This window comes from Streptopelia decaocto (assembly GCF_964273445.1).
Source record: "Streptopelia decaocto genome assembly, chromosome: 6".
NCBI lineage: Eukaryota > Metazoa > Chordata > Aves > Columbiformes > Columbidae > Streptopelia > Streptopelia decaocto.
The window spans coordinates 67095406-67114016 of record NC_138660.1 but is presented as its reverse complement, the minus strand read 5'-3'; the positions used below and the strand labels follow the sequence as shown (position 1 = coordinate 67114016).

Genomic DNA, 18611 nt, shown 5'->3' with positions numbered 1-18611 from the left:
GTGCTCCTGGGATAACTTTAGCTTATACAACAAGAGATCAGAAGCAAACCTTAAAAATTTGCCACTTTCCTATCAGGCCAACAGAGAACTTATGAACAAATCTTTGTAGCAAGCAGAGCACCCATTAACTAAAATACGCAGAATATGAGATTCAAAATACCGCATGAAAGCACCCATGGAGTTTATCTGCATGAGATGTCCCAAACTCCTTCATTGGCCAAATATCTGATTATTCCTTCAGACAGAAGCACAGTAGTATAAAGGCTTCTGCTAAAATAGGCACTTCTCAGCCCAAAGGCTGTAGCCCCTTGTGCTGAATCGGGCAGCGGCAAAGCCCACGTGCAGAGCGGGTTCTGAACTGCTTCAGAGACAGAGGCAACAAAGTTTGGTACTAACATGGGAAATATTTTCTTCCAGTTCTTCAACTCTTTCCAGGGCTGCGTTCTTGGTCTCAGCATCCTCCAGCAAAGCTCCCACATCAAAAACGTTATCCAGGTACGCTTGGATTTGCACCTGCAGTTTGTCGCTCTCTGTGTGCTTCAGTTTCTGGAAATCACAGGATCACAGGATGGTTTGTGTTGAAGGGACGTTCCCAGCTCCCCAGTGCCCCCCCTGCCATGAGCAGGGACACCTTCACCAGCTCAGGTTGCTCAGAGCCCCGTCCAGCCTGGCCTGGGATGTCTCCAGGGATGATTCATCCACCACCTCTCTGGCCAACCTGGGCCAGGCTCTCACCACCCTCAGGAACAACAATTTCTTCCCCATGTCCAGCCTGAATTTCCCTCCTTTAGTGTAAAACCAAGCCGAGGGTGTCACCCTGCACTGGCTGCCCTTTGCAGCAAGAGGGCCACAGACAGCCAACGGGACAGGAGAGCGGTGGGAGCTCAGGCCACTTCCACCACCCAGGAGAACACTTTGCACTTTAACATTAGTGGGGGGTCATAAGTGAATAAATTGTAATTTTTGAAGACCAAACATCCAGAGCTTTGAAACTCTCTGGATTCGAGAGCTCAGATGCTAAACAGCATCTTCTGTTACTACAGAGGATACTACTGCGCTTGCTCCTTGACCCTGGCAAGCTCTGGATCCACCAGATCCACTTTGGTATCGCCATGTACAAGTATTTCTTGCAGACAGCAAGCGGCCTCTCTCCTGGTTACCCCTGAGCAAAGCCAGCAGGGACAGATCAGCCCCTCGCCAACACGAGCACCACTTTCGTGTCTGCGCTCCCACGGAAAGGGAGAGGGAAAATTACAGAAGGGAGAATATAAAAGCAGCTTTCTTCCGCAGGAGAGCGTTTCCCATGGGGTGCCAGAAAACGCCTGGCTGTCAGGAGACAACTCCAAGGAGGGTTTTCTTACATGGAGATGCAGTGGGCCTGGGCAGCACCTGAGCTGGGCTCGCACGAGCCCTGCAGGCACGGCTGGAGGTCAGGGATGTGGCACGGGCGAGGACAACTGCGGTTCATCCTCCCTTTGTTATAAGGCGAAGCTACAAATTTAGCTCCCTGTCTGTAATTGCAGTTACCCGCAGCTGCTGTCTCTCTGCAGGGGTGGCTCCAGGCCACGGCCACCGGTCCCGGCCAAGGCACCGTGCTTTCAGCACAGACTACGGCACATCGCTGCCCTCCCGAAAGCGCTGGGGTGAGGGGGTTTAAGGAGGCTTACGGCTCAGCTGGGCGGATTTGGCACTGGGGCACATGGTGTGGACCCTCCACCTCCAGCCTGTACCCCCATGCAGGGCTCAGCCCAGGGGACAGCAGACCCGGGCGTGTAGACCCGGCTTATACTCACGTCCAGGTACTCATCCAGGCCGAGCTTTGTAAATTCGTACTGCAGGTGGACCCTGAAGTTCATGTCCTCCACCGAGTGGACAACGATGTTGATGAACTGCATGCAGGCCACCTGCAAGGAGAACCGCGGCACGTGAGAGCGGGCGATGGCGCGGCCCCGGCTGCCCCCGAACCCTGCGCTTCGAGGGGCCCCACGGCTCAGGATGACCACATTTCCTTGTGCTTACTACGAGGAGAAACTGCGATCCGCTGCTCTGCAGCCGGGGCTGGATTCAGGCTGCGATAAAGGCAAACACAGGTTCCAAAAGTGAAGTCATGTCTGCGGAGTCTACCTTTACTGCGTGCCGGTGAACGCTCGCCATGCCAGCTCGCACGGCCAGACATCGTGCAAGCACACAAGCTCTTAAGAAAACAATGCTGTTTCTGAAACGGCCTGTAAAAGTGAAGATTAATTTTGCAAACTGGAACCCCCAGCTTAGGAAACGGGACTTGCACAAAAGGCGCTTTGTTGGTTGCAGAAAGCACATTTCCAAAGCTGTGGTTTGGTAACTGAACAAGGGACCAGATCACACGGGTTGGCATCCAAACGTGTCTGAGCACAGCGGAGGAAAGGAAAAGTCTCTCGAGTGAAGGAGCAGCAGGGGACCCTCCTGCAGAGCGGCAGGAATCCGGCCACAAACCCCAAAAGCTTTGCCCTTTATTTGAACACAAGGCATGGCCAAATCCTGCTCTGCACAAGCATCCCCAGCCCTCCTGCAGCTCACGGATGATCTGCCACCCTCTGAGCCGCTCTAGGAGAGGGTTTGCCTAGTCCTTGCTGGGTTTTTCAAGCACAAAACCCTGTGCCGGCAATGCTGCAGCACGGGTAGCACCTCAACATCTACCGAGATATTTCCCAGATTTCTAGAATGAACCGGAGAAAATAAAAATCAAAGCAAGCTGATTTTGCCTGCACACAAGCCTCCAGGAGACCACAGGTCTCTGGGTGATTTTGTGGGAAGAATGAACTGCGAGGCACTGTCTGGATCACCGCTTTGCTCCAGAAAATTGGCCAAACTCACTCAAAACTGGATAAACTCACCAGGAGCCACCTGCAGCTTGGTGGCCTCTGTCCACAGGTCTGGCTGGGATGTGCTGCTCCTTCCACCCGGAGGCCCCAGCAGCTGCTGAGCTGCAATTAAAGCCTTTGCTGGCCAAACCGCCCAGTACTGCCCAGCTCTGAGGAACTGGGACCACAGGGACTCCACAAAGGTCAATCAAAACCTTTCAGCTACATCTTCCCATGTGGACCCCAACCTGCTTTAACCGCTTTGTTTCCAAAATGACTTTAACACTAGAAAACGTGAAGTTGTGAGACTGAAAGCAGGGAAACCCCAAAAGAGAAAGGAAGGAGGATGGTGAAAAGCTCCTGTGATGCCCCATCCCCACATCCCGGTCTGTACCCGTCTCTTACACAAACAACCCAGCCGTGCCATTGGAAACCTAACTCCAGGTTTCAGTCTTTGCAGGACTGATTCCAGTTCCCATGGCGAACCCCAATTACTCCTGGTGCTGGTACTGGCCTTCGCCAGCTGAACTCTGCTGTCCTGCCCTACCACCCAGAGCCAAATTCCCCCATTTCAATAGTGCTTTTGTTGTACTCGCTTCGGCTCTTGCAATGTCAGGGCCAAATTCTCATTTCCTCTCTCAGATTCTTACATACACAACCGAGGAATTTACCAAGGCCTAACCCAAGAAAGTCGCTTTTAAGATGAAGTAAGTCAATGTCAACAAAGGGAACCTTTTCTACAATACTTCTGAATTCTGTTACTCTTCTCTGTGGATTCACACAATGAACCGCGGCCCCTTCCCAGACAGCTCTCGCCGTCTCCACCTCGGGCAGCGCGAAAGCCACGTCCTGTAGGAACAGCTCTTTATTTACGTTGAGTCCTTGCAACTCCTTGAATTACTCAAGCTTTGACATTACGTCCTCGAGCAGCATCTTGTTAGGGCCAGATGGTGACAAGAACAAGCGGATCTGCCAAATCGTTCATCATCAGCTCTCCCTTCTTGCTTTGGGCTTGTCATATAGCCAAGCCCATAGCTGGTGGAAGCAGCCCAAAAACGCAGATTTTAGTAGTATTTGGGCAAGGGCTAAAAAAAAAAATTATTTATCCCTTTTCAAGCAAATTTCAGCGCTACCTTCAACCTATGGCCTGAGAGGACCAGGGCATTTTCTCAGAGGCTGTCCAGATGGATGCGGAATGCTCACAGCTCACCAGGCTGGTACGGACACACGCTCACATGCATATTTGCTATTAGAGCCTTAGAACACACCATTTCATATCTTAAATACAGATGAGGGGTGATTTTTGTTCCAAAGGAGTGGAGAAAAGCCGTGGCTGCTCCAGCCTGCAGCAGCTGTGCTGCCCTCCCGCTCCCCAAACACCATCACTCTTCCCTGTGAGCACGGGAAAAATGCCTAAGAGCCGGGCGCTGAGGACTGACAAATCCTCCTGTTAAACCACAGACTAAACTGTGTGTACATCTGCGAATACTTAATGTACACTGTGACTACCAACATGTCCTTACTGGGACTGCAGGAGCGAGGAGCAAACCCAACTGTAACGTGTCAGAGTTACTGAGAGCAGCTTGCTGACTTGAGGAAAAATGCAGAGATCATTGGAACGTTTGGGGTTTTGTTTAAATACAAGAAAGGGACCATCCTTTTTTGATCTGCCCTTGCCGTGGTGCCGCCGTGCAAGCTGGCGCTGGTGCCGGGGGTGCCAGCCAGAGCTTCCCCGCTCTGCTCCTCTCTTGTGCTCCAGGGGAAGTGGATTTGGTGAATAATCATGCATATGCACATTGAGGAACCAAAAGTGGTGCAAGCTACTGCTATATTTATCAGCAGATAAGGACAGACGGCAGCTGCAGCGAGTCTCTCCCACACTTCCCCGTCTGTGGCTCCGGGGATGTTGGCACACGGACAGAATACGCGTCTTGATGTTGCAGAAGCTGCTGCTTTTCCGCAGTGAAACAGCACACACGACCAAAAGGCCACTCTCCTCTTACCTTCTCTACGGTACAAGGCGTTTCTTGAAGATAAATGAACGAAGCTAAAAATGAAACGCACGTTATGTAGTTTGGAATATAAAAACAGTTGTATTGTGGTAATTTTAGGCCAAGGATCGGAAGGCAGATACATCTCTGCCTACGCCAGCAGGACCAGACGCAGTAAACACTGAAACCAAAGTCTGCTGGTGACAAATGGCACTCACCATGAAGTCGATGTTGTTGTCCTCATTTCGGAAGTGCTCCATCAGCTTCTCGAAGCGCTGTTTCTCTCCACACACCTACAAAAGAATCACCACGTGTTTGTTAAACTACAGCTTGCACAAGAGTATTAAAACATTTAAAAAACAGCTTATCTGCTTGCTCAAAACCTCTCTGTCCAGGTTTCCTCTCTTGTCAAAAGTATTCTTCTTCATGACAAATCCAGTGGAGGAATCACCTGCACTGCCAGCCTAAGGGGTCAGGTACAATTATAACTCTTTGTGCCTCTTTTCCCCCTAAAAATCTAATCATATCTGCTAATGGAAAGAACGTGAGCAAGAGAGTTGTGCTGGGCTATGCCACAGAAAGACTCGGCCTCTCACAGTTCAGAACTGGCTTTCCACTCTCATCTAACATAATTAGGAAGAAGAACAAATTACAGGGGAAAAAAAAATGAAATTATCGCTGGCTAAACGAGGAGTGAAATACATCAGCGTGACTATCAGAATTACACAGCCATAATATGGGGGTGCTGGCAGGAAACACAACCAACTTGAGGGAGAAATAAGATCTAAGATAAAGCAGGTCTCAGGATATCACTTAAACCTTTTTACTTCCCAGCAGCTTCTCTGGCTCAGTCCTACTTTTCCCAGCACACAAGATGATCTAGAGTAGTCCGCACCAAAATCGCAAAATATTAAATAAGATGGAAGCAAAGGGAGCAGAGGTGAGCACCGGGAGGGGCATCCATGTCCCCATCCTCCCGAATAGCAACTGCAACCCCTCCCCTCTGTGCTGCTTCATTCGGGGTATTTTTTACATCCCTGAACACCTAAGCCATAGGGGTAGAAGCTGGTGCACGGCAGCTACGCTGAGCCCAGTCATCCCAGTCATCCCAGTCATCCCAGCAGGGTCAGCGGGAGGCGATGGGGCAGTGCAGAGGGTCGGGCACACTCCCAGACCCACTGATCTCACACCCCACACCGCCAGCTGACTTCTCGGTTGCTGGATTCTGGCATCAAACTGAGCAGCGGATCTGGGGGGAGCACGGGCACCCTCTTCTCAACGAGGCACCAAGTGCCTGGGCAAGCACATCCCTGCACAAACAGTGCTGAATGATGCTCCCAGCATCACCTTCCTCAGGTGCTGGCTGTTGGCAGAGGGACAGAGCAGCTCTAAACCAAATTGGCTTGTTCTTAAAGGTCTTGAAAAACAGAGTCCAATTATGTGGGTGATTGAAATGTCCCTTCTGCTGAAGAACAAAACCCTCAAAGAGCCCAAGAGGCTCTTTCCTTCCTTAACCAGATTTCACCCAAACGTCCCAGGAGCGCTGGGGAGCTGGCCGTGGGACCTCCAGCCCAGGATATCTGGTTAGAATCATAGAATCACAGATGGTTTGTGTTGAAGGGCCCTTCCCAGCCCCCCCAGTGCCCCCCCTGCCATGAGCAGGGACATCTTCACCAGCTCAGGGTGCTCAGAGCCCGTCCAGCCTGGCCTGGGATGTCTCCAGGGATGGTTCAGCCACCACCTCTCTGGCCAACCTGGGCCAGGCTCTCACCACCCTCAGGGCAACAATTCCTTCCTCATGTCCAGCCTGAATCTCCCTCCTTTAGTTTAAACCATCACCCCTTGTCCTATCACAACACACCCTGCTCAAAAGTCTGTCCCCATCTTTCTTATTGGCCCCTTTAGAGTACTGAGGTGGACTTTCAAGTCCACCAGCTTCTGAGTGGCACAACCCCTGAGACATCGGCTGCTGCCTCCCTTGGCAGCCAGCTCATGGCACAGTAGTTATGAGAAATCAGACAATGAATGGTAATTAAGGATTGGCGAGAGCATCGCCTACTTCTCCTTCTGAAACAAAACTCTTTGGGGCAGGGACCAGTTCTTTGTGCGTACTTCCACGTTTGTGTGCCCCACAAGGAGACCAAATCCCCGATTCAGGTTTCTAGATACTCCCAAAAGCAAATTCTTTACGAAGTATTCATTATTATTACTATTCCTATATCAGCTTCCTCTTTCTTACTGTGTCTGTCTTACAGCATGGACCTACATAAAGGTGAAGGCCTCGAGCAGACCCCACTGAAGTCCCACAGAGTTGAGCGGGACCTAAACTGAGCTGAGATCTGCAAAGCACTGCAAGTACTGGTCTGTCGGGTGACCTCTCGCCACGCTTTCTGCTGCCTACCATGACCAAATAAAACATACTTGCGGTGTATGCGGGACATCTTCTGTCATTCCTAAGCAAAACTGCCACAACTGGGTTATTATTCAGATATTTGTGGTCGGTACCTGACGTCAATGGGAATTCTGCCAGTGGATCCCTGTGAGAGGACGCGGACAGTGGTTATGCTGAATTATTTGATAACACATTACGATCAATATTTGTGGCCACAATCCCACAAGTTGCAACTACTGGGCTCTGTGCAGGCTCAGCAAACCTGGCTTCACAGCCCCGGTAAGCCCGGAGCTGACGTCGCTCACAAACACTTGCTAAAGTTGTATTTAAGTGTTTCTGGCTGAACCTTAAAGACTCACGAGTAGAGCAAACACACTTAAACAACAAAGCATGCACTCTCAAGTTGTGCCGGGGGGGGGTAGACTGGATATTAGGAACAATTTCTTCCCCAAAGGGCTGTGGGGCATTGGAACAGGCTGCCCAGGGCAGTGCTGGAGTCACCATCCCTGGAGGGGTGGACAGACGGACATGAGGTTCTCAGGACACTGGGCAGGGGTGGGTTACGGTTGGACCTGATGATCTTAAAGGTCTTTTCCAACCAAAACGATTCCATGATTCTATGACACATACGCTACCATGCAGGAGCCACACGCCCTTGAGGAGGAAAAGAAATGAAATGCTGCAGAAACGTCAGCCCCGTCAGGAAGAGCCAAAGAGAAAACCAGAATCTGGTCAGGTTTCAGGAGCTACTGGCACTGGAAGGATCAAAGGCAGCAGCTGCCCACCAACATAATTAGATTTTGGAGGCGTACGCTGGGCCTGATCCAGCCCCCACTCAAAGCAAACCCAAGGACTCGCACCACAGGCTGCTCAGATGCATCCTCCCTACATTATTATCCCAAGTCATTTTTCTCCCGCTATAGTAAACGGGATGGTGTTTCAGCTCAACCAACTGCAGGTTCTTCCAGCGCTCTCCATACTCTCCCGTCCCCACAAAACAGCGAAGAGTCAACATAACAGGAGAAAGAAGTAGGTTCGTCTCAACTTTGAGCTCTAAACTATCGCATCTCTCTTGCACCCACTTCAGGAAAACTGGAACTGACTCGAACAACATCGTGTATTATGGAAACAAAGATAACAATGGTGCATATGATTGCTCAACAATAAAAGCCAGAAGGACTGATTTCTGGGAAATCTAATGTAAACCGTTCCACATGGATGAGAAAAGCTGACATAAACAACTACAAGCCGCCTATGGCTGACTAATCAAATTAGGGAGCAACTCAAAGTGATGCGGCCCCGGCGGAGAAGTGCCGGTGCCGGGACGCGAGCTGGGATACAGCAGCCGATAGCAGGAGGAAAAGCAAGAGCAACCTGCGGCTTTCGGCGGCCGCTCGCAGATATTTCACACTGTCATCAGATGAGTCAGTGCTGGGAACGTGCGCGGTCCAAGGGACAGCGAGCTGACTTTCATGGAACGGTATAATTTATCCTGGAAGATTAAAGGGAGTGAAACCGTAGATGAAGCCCGCAGCCTGAAGGTTGGCCAAAATCCAAGACGAATGCTGAAATCAAATCCCACCACATAAAACCATATGTTGCCATTTATATTTGAATAAATTTCCAAGCTCTGTCATTTGAAAGTATAGCTGGGGCTAAGAAAGGCTGATCTTTATATTATTAGCATTATTCTGTGTAAGAAGGAAGATTAAACAGGTTACCACAGCTATAAAAAACCTCTGTCTCTCCTTAGACTGTGAAAAAAAGAACTTTTTGGGTTGCATTAAGCCCACGTCATTCTAGAAGAACAATGTGACTCTATGGAAAACCACCCACGAAGGTCCTTTCCCTGGCAAGCCTCTGGGCACTAACGAAGTAAACCCATCACAGATCTGTTACAAAGGTACAATACAATCCTATAAGGAAGCAAAAGGATCCGTTATGAAAAATTCGGGGATGATTGTATCCATATCCACCTGGCAATGCTCTCGGGTCATCCTGTTCCCATTCAGACCACCCAAGAACAAAGCTGAAGCACAACGATGCTCATGGGGCCGGATTACGGCGCGATGCTCCAGGAAGGTGTCCTGGGCAGGAAGCAAAACACAACAAGGGTATTTCGGAAAAACTGAACATGTTTCCATGTGCAGTGTCAGGCAGAAAGCGAAAATCCAGGCTGATGGAAGCACATCTCTCATCCGCTTACACAAGACAACTATCTAACAACATGAAGCACCACTTCGTTGGGTTGGGGAATGGAGCTTGTAGCTAAACCTCCCCACAAGCAGATACAGCACACCCCGTGTGGAGATGGCAGCCAACGCGGGCCATGTTTCAGGCTCTGGAGCTGCAGCTTGTTGGCCACTGGTACAGAATGTACACAGCTGCCAGACCGCTATCTCCTGCACATCTGGAGGACCGACGCTCCTGAGATGCAGAGCCCCATCCAGACACTGGAACCATCTACTGCAACCACGAGTGGTGGCCTGTCAGCAACGGGGAGAGAGAATGACAGCTCTGAGGCAGCAACACGTGCTCCGAGTAATGACATGAGTGAGCTCAACAACTCACAGAATCCCAGAATGTCAGGGGTTGGAAGGGACCTGGAAAGATCATCCAGTGCAATCCCCCCATGGAGCAGGAACACCCAGATGAGGTTACACAGGAAGGTGTCCAGGCGGGTTGGAATGTCTGCACAGAAGGAGACTCCACAACCCCCTGGGCAGCCTGGGCCAGGCTCTGACACCCTCACCCCCAACAAGTTTCTTCTCAAATTTAAGTGGAACCTCCTGTGTTCCAGTTTGCACCCATTGCCCCTTGTCCTATCACTGGCTGTCACCAAGAAGAGCCTGGCTCCATCCTCCTGACACCCTTTCCATATTGATCCCCAGGAATGAGTCCCCCCTCAGTCTCCTCTTGTCCAGCTCCAGAGCCCCAGCTCCCTCAGCCTTTCCTCACACGGGAGATGCTCCACTCCCTTCAGCATCTTGGTGGCTGCGCTGGACTCTCTCCAGCAGTTCCCTGTCCTGCTGGAACTGAGGGGCCACAGCTGGACACAAGATTCCAGGTGTGGTCTCCCCAGGGCAGAGCAGAGGGGCAGGAGAACCTCTCTGACCTACTGACCACCCCCTTCTAACCCACCCCAGGTCCCATTGGCTTCCTGGCCACAAGGGCCCAGTGCTGGCTCATGGTCACCCTGCTGTCCCCAGGACCCCCAGGTCCCTTTCCCCTACACTGCTCTCCAACAGGTCATTCACAAAAGAAGTGGGTAACGCCTGGTAGTCCCAAACTCCATCCAGAAAATTAATTAATTTTGGCCGCATTTACACTCGACATGGTCCGGCACGGGAAACGCAGGTAACAGTGACCTCAGGGCGGGGAAAACAGTTCTCTGGAGGATCAAATTTAAAACACCTAAACCTTAGGAACAGCTCTGCAATACAGGATACTTTCTGACAGAGCAAACATTAAAATAAGCATCTACCACGTTGTTTTAAGCTGCTCCCTCCTCCTCCCAACAACTCATTGAGTTCTGCGAGAGCGGGAAGCGGCGGCAGCGTTTCACAGCGGATTTACGCTGCGTAGATGAACACAGACCGTATGGGATGTGCTGTTAGAAACAGCCTGATGTATGGGCAACCCAAAAATTGAGGGGAGCCTTTGTGAGCGTCCCCTCCTGGCTGTGCCCCTTTGTTGCTTTCTGTGCCCTCCACAGAGCGCTGTTTGCCCTCAGCACGCTGACGTTTCCACAGTTTGCTGAAGAACAAGAAAAATCAGCTTTCCCATAAGCTACTGGTTAAGCAAACAGTTATTTAATACTTACTAGGTTAAAATACCTTTTGCTTCTCTACCAGCGGGGTTAAGGCACTCGCAAAATATTGCTGCAGTGCAAAAGAAAACAAATGTATTTACATTTTCCAGCCCGCGCTAACAGTTCCTCCTAGCGCTGAGTTATTACAATGGCCCGTAAGAATAATTCAGAACTGCTGTTTTCAGGGCTGCCATTCATTATGCAAATAGAGAAATGTGACTCTGAATTAAGCATTGTGAGAAATCGAGGGCTGAACAATATTGTCTCACTTCGCCGGAGTGAAAACTGATGGAGGTAAAGAATGAGGTTCATGTGCCACGTCCCCGCCTTCCCGCTCGCTGCCCGGCAATCCAGCTGAACCCGGCCTCTGTAAGCTCGGCTTTAATAGGCATAACCAGGTGATGCGCAAGGGCATTGTAATTCTGCTCGCCGGTTTCTTCGGAGGAAAAGCATCTCAATTCCGCTTTTATTTTTAAATACTAAAATCGTTTCCCGTAAGGAGAAGTGCATGAGTGTATACACACCTTACGGAATTCAATTATTCTGGTAGATGTGTGTATAATAATCAATTTAACCGCGTTGCTGGACTAGAGCCAAAGTCAGGAAGCGCTCCCTGCAGAGCCGGGATTATTCCTGGCTGCTTTTCTGTCCCACTGCAGATCCCAGTCAATTCTTTTGCCTCCTCCGTTTGGATCCATTTTAAAACTACTATTGTGCTTATTGAAACAAACAAACAAAAAGAGCGTACAGTCCTTCGGTCTTTTCCCAGGAATATTTAGTTGTTATTGAAGTAAATTCTCCTATGTTTAAAACGGAGATTAACAAAAAGCTTCACGAGGACCTAAGATTGTGCTCCTTAAAATGTTGGTTCAGAGTACTGTGAAGAATATTCAAAAACTGTAATTTTCAGGTCTCCGCTAATGCTGAGGAAATGAATATTTACAAAAATCTCACCATTTCTTTGTAACTCTTTTCATTATGCAACCCCATTAGCACTGTTGGGCTGTGATTTTTTTCAGTGTATCTGTAAACTGACTGAAGCTATTCATTTACTGGCTACTGCACTTGCAGCAAATGAGAAACATGTAAACCATGTCAATAAAACAGCTAACACGCCGCAAAAGAAATTCATTTTGAAGCATGGCCATAAGTGAGCTGGCAAACAGCTTTCTGCGCTCACAGCCTCAACCAGCTTCCATTCTGTTGAACCAGAACGTTTCTGTTCATTCTATTCCAATGTCAAACAGCTTTCTGCGCTCATAGCCTCAACCAGCATTCATTCTGTTCAACTAGGACTTTTCTGTTCATTCTATTTCAACCTTCTTTCCCTTTTAGCCCAGAGCGAGACCTCCTGCAAACGGATGAGCTGGATTGAAGCTGGAAACTGGGGACGATTCACCCAACGTCTGCGCTGGCCTGGACAGAACGACCCAACCCAGGAGGTGTGCGAACGTTTAGGGCATTTCTCTCTTGGAGAGCTGGAAGTTGCTGTTCTGTCCATGCTGAATAGTTGCCCAGAGAGCAGGCTGCAGAAAGTAGATACATGCACCATGAGACTGACTTAAACCATCCCTGGCTTGCGCTCAACGTGAGAACCCCTTCAATGTTACAGCGAACAAAAAGCTGAAATGAAAAGATGGATGAGAAACTAATACTGATGTCTCCCTTAAAATCCCTGGTTTATTCTGGGCAGTGCAGATGAGGATTTCATTTTAAATGCTTCCTGCCTTTTGGCAAAATTTAAAAAAAAAATGTATTCAACAGCTTTGCCACTCACTGGACTGAAAAAGGGAATGCATGTTTCCTGCCACCCTGTGACTGTGTGAAGCCTCGTTTCCTCAGCTCTAATGAACTTTATAATAAAACACCCACCTTTTCTTCCTTCCATCCATCCATCCATCCATCCGTCCATCCTTCCTTCCATCCATCCTTCCTTCCATCCATCCTTCCGTCCATCCATCCATTCTTTCATCCATCCATCCATCCATCCATCCATCCTTCCTTCCATCCATTCTTCCTTCCATCCATCCTTCCATCCATCCATTCATCCTTCCTCCTACCCATCCTTCCTTCCATCCATCCATCCATCCATCCATCCATCCATCCATCCATCTTTTCATCCATCCATCCTTCCTCCCACCCATCCTTCCTTCCATCCTTTCATCCATCCATCCTTTCATCCATCCTTCCATCCATCCTTTCATCCATCCATCCTTCCTCCCACCCATCCTTCCTTCCATCCATCCTTTCATCCATCCTTCCATCCATCCATCCATCCATCCATCCATCCATCCATCCATCCATCCATCCATCCTTTCATCCATCCATCCATCCATCCATCCACCTATCCACTCATCCCAAACCAGTCCTTCCCTCTCCTGCTCTCCATCCCCGACCAGTAGCGACAGTCCTGGATTCTCTTTTCCTGTTGTGTTCTGCTTTATTCGATGCCACCTCAAGTTCCTGGTTCATTGTAAAATTTGTGGTGGCTTTGAAATACCCTCGTGTTCTTGTGTTTGGAAGCGACCTGCTCAACATGATCTTAATCCTGCACAGACTGGGCTGTGTCTGTGATGCACAGAGCAATGCAAAGTGAAACAACCTGTGCACAAGAATCCATGATTTTGGATGAAATAAGGGGCAAGAATCATTTTCAGGAGACAGATTAACAAAACAAAACATCCTGTTGAACATTTGTAAAACAAAACGATTGGCCTGTAAAATCATCTTCAAATGAAAAGCCATTTTCAAAAAAGAATTCTTGAAAAGATTCAGATCAACTGTGGTTTTCCAGCTCAGTCAGACCCTGAGAACCAAATCCTGTTCTCTTTTACATCAGATCAAAGTTCAAAGCCTAATGAAATATTTGATGTTCACCCTGATGTAAATAAAAGCCGAATTTGGTCTGAAATATCCTGGTTTCCCTACTGACTTTATTACAGAATTAGTGTTAGGCAGGGGTTCATGTTTCTTCTGAAGTTATTTTATGGCAAGGAGATAGAGCAGCAGAGATCTAGTTCAACGAGTCTAATCTGTCCTAAATATGCAGAGTGTCTGATGAAAGAAGCACGAGGAGCCGTGGCACCCTGCAACGCAGCTACAGAACCCGCACAAATATTCTTGAGTTTCCAGTAATTTCAATTGGAATATACTGCTAGAAATCCAACCCTGGGTACTCTACATGTCAGCAACTCAGGGGAGTTTTAATAGACCAGCTGAATGAGCTGTAAACACGAAGACTTGAAGACATCACTGAAAACTTGCGCAGGAGGAACCTGGAAAACAACGGCACAGAGCAGGAAATAAGCAGCGTAATTGGTTCAAAAGAACAGAGAAATGAAGAACTGAGAAAAGTACAATCTCCTCCCTGCCAGCCCCTTCACCCACAACATCCACAGTTCCACTGCAGCAAAGACCTGACCAAACAACACAGGGATGGAATAACTAAATAACGGCAGACAAACTGTGTCACACGGGAATTCCTGAACACGGGCAGGACTGAAAAAAGAGGTGATAGAGCACTTGGAAGGAAACGAAGGAGCAAAACCTTGACTGCAGACATCAGGAAGGTCAGAGAGCAAACAGCACTTGGTCCATCCTTCCCTATGACAGTGGCTGGACTCGACAATCCTTGTGGCTCCACCTCAGGACATTCTATAACATGATTCTACGCAAAGGGCCAGTTTAATGATCCTTACAGACCGTCCCGACCAGTGGTTATTCCGGCTGGACTCATTTGCCCACTTTATCTATAACCCCTCACACGCTCCTCCCTCATGAGTCACAGTTCTTCTGTAATAGACTAGTAATAAACCAGAAGAGCTTAAGCCTGGAGAAACACCACTGTACTTGGCATGATTACAGTGCTTTTCCTATTTAAAGCGCTTCTCTCATATTACCCAATTGTTCTTCATAACAATCTCATCTGCATTTGCTTCCGCAACCCCTCCGTTTCACAAACGTGCAAACAAAGCCACAGGTACCGGCAGCTTGCCCAAGGCTACAGGTGAGGAAACAGAACAACAGAACTACAGTTTCCAGCTGTGTGCCTGCAGGAAGGGGCTGCAGACCCCTCCCCAGCTGGAAGCACAATGTCTTAGTGCCATATTCTGGGTTTATTTCCATGCTCTTCGGCTGGTGCCACCCAGCAGAAAGGCTTTCTCCGTGGTCACACAATCATCCCAACGCGATTTCCGTGCTGTTCCCATCACCTCTGTCCTCAGGCAGCTCTAAACACACAACACAGCTCACGTCTAGGACAGGTCTGGTCTTGCAAAGCTGAGGTTTCTCCAACAGGCCCACACTGGAGATGACTTTTTGCTCTGGTTCATGACGAGCACCTCAGATATACAGCTATTTGTCTAAGACATGCAAATATTGACAGTGGGTGGAAATGAGAGATTGGTATCTCTCCACCAGAAACAACTTCCAAAACACTAAAAGTTAAAAAAAAAACGTGGCTTGTTGATCATGTGCATTAACCCACTTAGAGCAACCATGGCAATGAGGGAGAACAAGCTACACGTCCATACACTGTCCAGTGGGGACCCATCAAGCCTAACAATTTTTGAGCTGGTAAGTCTAGATTCATTTTCCTCTGGTAATAAATCCACACATATATCCAATATTCAAAATAAAGCGGAACAGCAGCTTTCTAGGACTTGATTCCCACAGTCGTGCTTCTGAACCTTCATGCTATGTTCTCAGATCCCATTAACCATCGTAGGCAAACACGGGGTGCACCTGAACCTACACGCCTGTTTTGCCCCAGTCGAGCCTGTTGGAATATCTATATTAATTTCAGCATTCAGTGTTTCATCACAGAGATTGGATTTTCTAATTTCTCCACAAATACAATTTCTACTCACAGTAAAACCACGAGTTTTGCATTCCAAGGGCTTGTGTAAATGGCTCTGAAGACGGGAGATCTAATACACCATCCCCGGTTGTTTTACCAAAGAACATACAAAAGAGTTCAGGAACTGCAGCAAAGTTCGCAAGATCTCCATTAATTTTCACTTTAGGGATGTAACTCGACTGGCCAAGAGGTAAAAGGAGCAATTCACAGTCTGGACTCATCCTGTTGGGATTACGGCTCATTTGAACAAAAGCACACAAACCGATGGCATCAGCACCGCCGTCTGCCTCTTTCCACTCAAAGTGACTTACGGCAAACCTGCAGTTTATGGGAAACCTTTAGGAAATGCAGCTGAATGTGAAAGCTCTGGCCAGTGCCATCCATGTAAGAGAACTATCGACACGCGCACCAAATTCCATATAAAGCAGAGTAACGTACCTCCTTAAAGTTATCGAACGCAGATAAAATGATTTCGTGCCCTCCTCTGACGAGGCAAACAGCTGCTAAAAGCTCTAAGACAAGGGCCTTTGTCCTGCGAAGAAAAGAAACGGCGACAGTCAGCGACCGCCATGTGAGGAGCCACCTTCCCTCTGTTCGAAACCAGACGTGGGACACGGAGTTTGCATCCCGTGTACTTTGAAACGAGTCAGCCTGCGAGGTGTGTAATGCTGAGCATCCCGGGGATTCTGACTCTCCCAGGATCATGCAGTTTTCCCCCATTTTTAACACTTCACAAAACATGCAAAAATTGAAATTGCAAAATATACTTGAGGAAATCGAAGCAAACGAGTCTGGGAAAGGCAGAGCACACCAGCCTTGGACAGCTCGTCCTAGAGTCCCCGTACAAACCCGGGGGAACGCAGGCTTACACAAGCCGGGATCACCGCACACCACCCATTAGTCTTCACCGCAACGCACCCTTTTCCTCTGACCCCGTTTTCAACGACTGCACTTGTAATTCAAATCGGTGTTTCTCCCGATACAAATCTGAGTTATTTTCTGTGATAATTCGGATTATTCGTAGCCACAGAAAAAAATCGAGACGTGGTTTGCTGAAGTAAATATGGGATGCCTTAGCACGTCTTTCCCCTCTTGAATCAGAAATCTGGGCAACTGATCGGCAGCAGCGCTAACACAGCAAATTAATGAGAGAAGACAACAGAATACCAAAAGAAAAGCATGCAACAGACTCGATGTAAATCTAATATAAATAATCCCCAACACTTTCTTACAGGGTTCACATAAGGCAAAAGCACCAACTGGACTTTATGGCCAGATGAGCTCTGGGCAGATAGAAAAATCATGCAGACACGTATGAAATTAGTCTCATGCTAAAGCACTGACTCAAACCAGATGTTACAGAACAAGAAATACCTTTTGGCTTTCAAAGTGTCAAGGTTATCTTTGGAAACCAGACAAAATGTTCACTTTCCTAGGAAATTTTAGATGTATCATTTTCAATTCTTACTCATCAATTATTGTCTTTCTTGCCACAAGGAGAAAACCCAAACTGTTCCAGACAGGGTGGAGGGTTCTTAATACGGATCTTCAGGAACGTCCATCCCGGGGTGGGTGTGCAGGGAGGGCGCAGAGCCCGGGGATGCACATCTGGGTGGGGACGGGGACAGGAGGTCACGGCTGTGTTGGTGACACCGGTTTGGGGTCAAACGGAGGAGAGGGGGTCCCTAAAGCCACCCCCTCCTGGCCTGCGGCACTTGGCTCGCTCGGGGATGGGATCAGCTCTGCAGCATCTCCCACAGCCCTACACACTCAAACCTCTGCTTTCTTCACAGCTTATGATGGGGCTAAACCAAAGAGGTTTTGAACAGCACTAAGTTTCATCTTCGGATTATTTTAGGCACATTGGAAAGCATTTCTTTTTTAAATCAACAGAAATATAAGGAACCCATTTCTTTAAAAAATGAAAACTCAGGCTCTGTCTTGATCGCCTGATTTCCAGGCACCGGACAACAAAAATGATAAAAGCAATAAACTTCCCATATCCTTCCCATCCATCCTGTGCCTGGGCTTGCTGACTTAGAGCTCAAGAAAAGAAAGGAAGGAAACACCTACTCCCATCAGGACAAGATTTCAAACAGTGCTCTGCAAGGCAAGCAGACAGCCTAAGCAAAGCCTAGATGTATATGTGCATACATATATATATATACACACACACATATATGTGCATACATATATATATACACACACAAAACTGTTTAGTTTTGTTTCATCCCCTGGTTTGACCTTTCCCTGCAAACACCCATATGTCAGATTTGGTTCCTTGAGACGTGCAGGAGCCCTGCAGCTCCAGGCTCTGCCCGGGTGACATGGGTGCGGGGACAGGAGGGGACATCGGTGCCACCACCCGCTTATGGAATTGCTGCTGCACCTGAACAGCAACCTGACACCAAACAAGAATTAAACCCTCACTCCAAGGAAGTCAAACCTAAGCACCCTTTAGACAAAATTCTATAAAGAAGATTTTCCTGTTTTTCAGGAAAATCCAGCTGAGCTGCTGATGATCAGCAGGGACTTCCTTGCACTACGACAGAGTCGATTGCTTCTGAAACCAACAGAACTTGATGGCAACTGCTCATCTATTCGCATCGTTACACAGATTTAATCTGATTCGGAATGACGTCTGATTTGTGCGTGAAAGGATCCCTGAACAGCCCTTTCCAAGTGCTCTTTACTTACCTACTTCTTAAACTCTCTAAAA

General features: G+C 48.4%; 1 protein-coding gene across 1 annotated transcript in view; it reads right to left on the bottom strand.

Moving 5' to 3' along the window:
* FMNL2 (formin like 2) overlaps positions 1-18611 on the bottom strand; it is a 127110-nt gene that overhangs the window by 17136 nt on the left and 91363 nt on the right. The window contains 4 exon segments of the mRNA XM_082056777.1: positions 397-546; positions 1794-1904; positions 5050-5124; positions 16331-16424. Coding sequence (XP_081912903.1) covers positions 397-546; positions 1794-1904; positions 5050-5124; positions 16331-16424 — 430 coding nt within the window.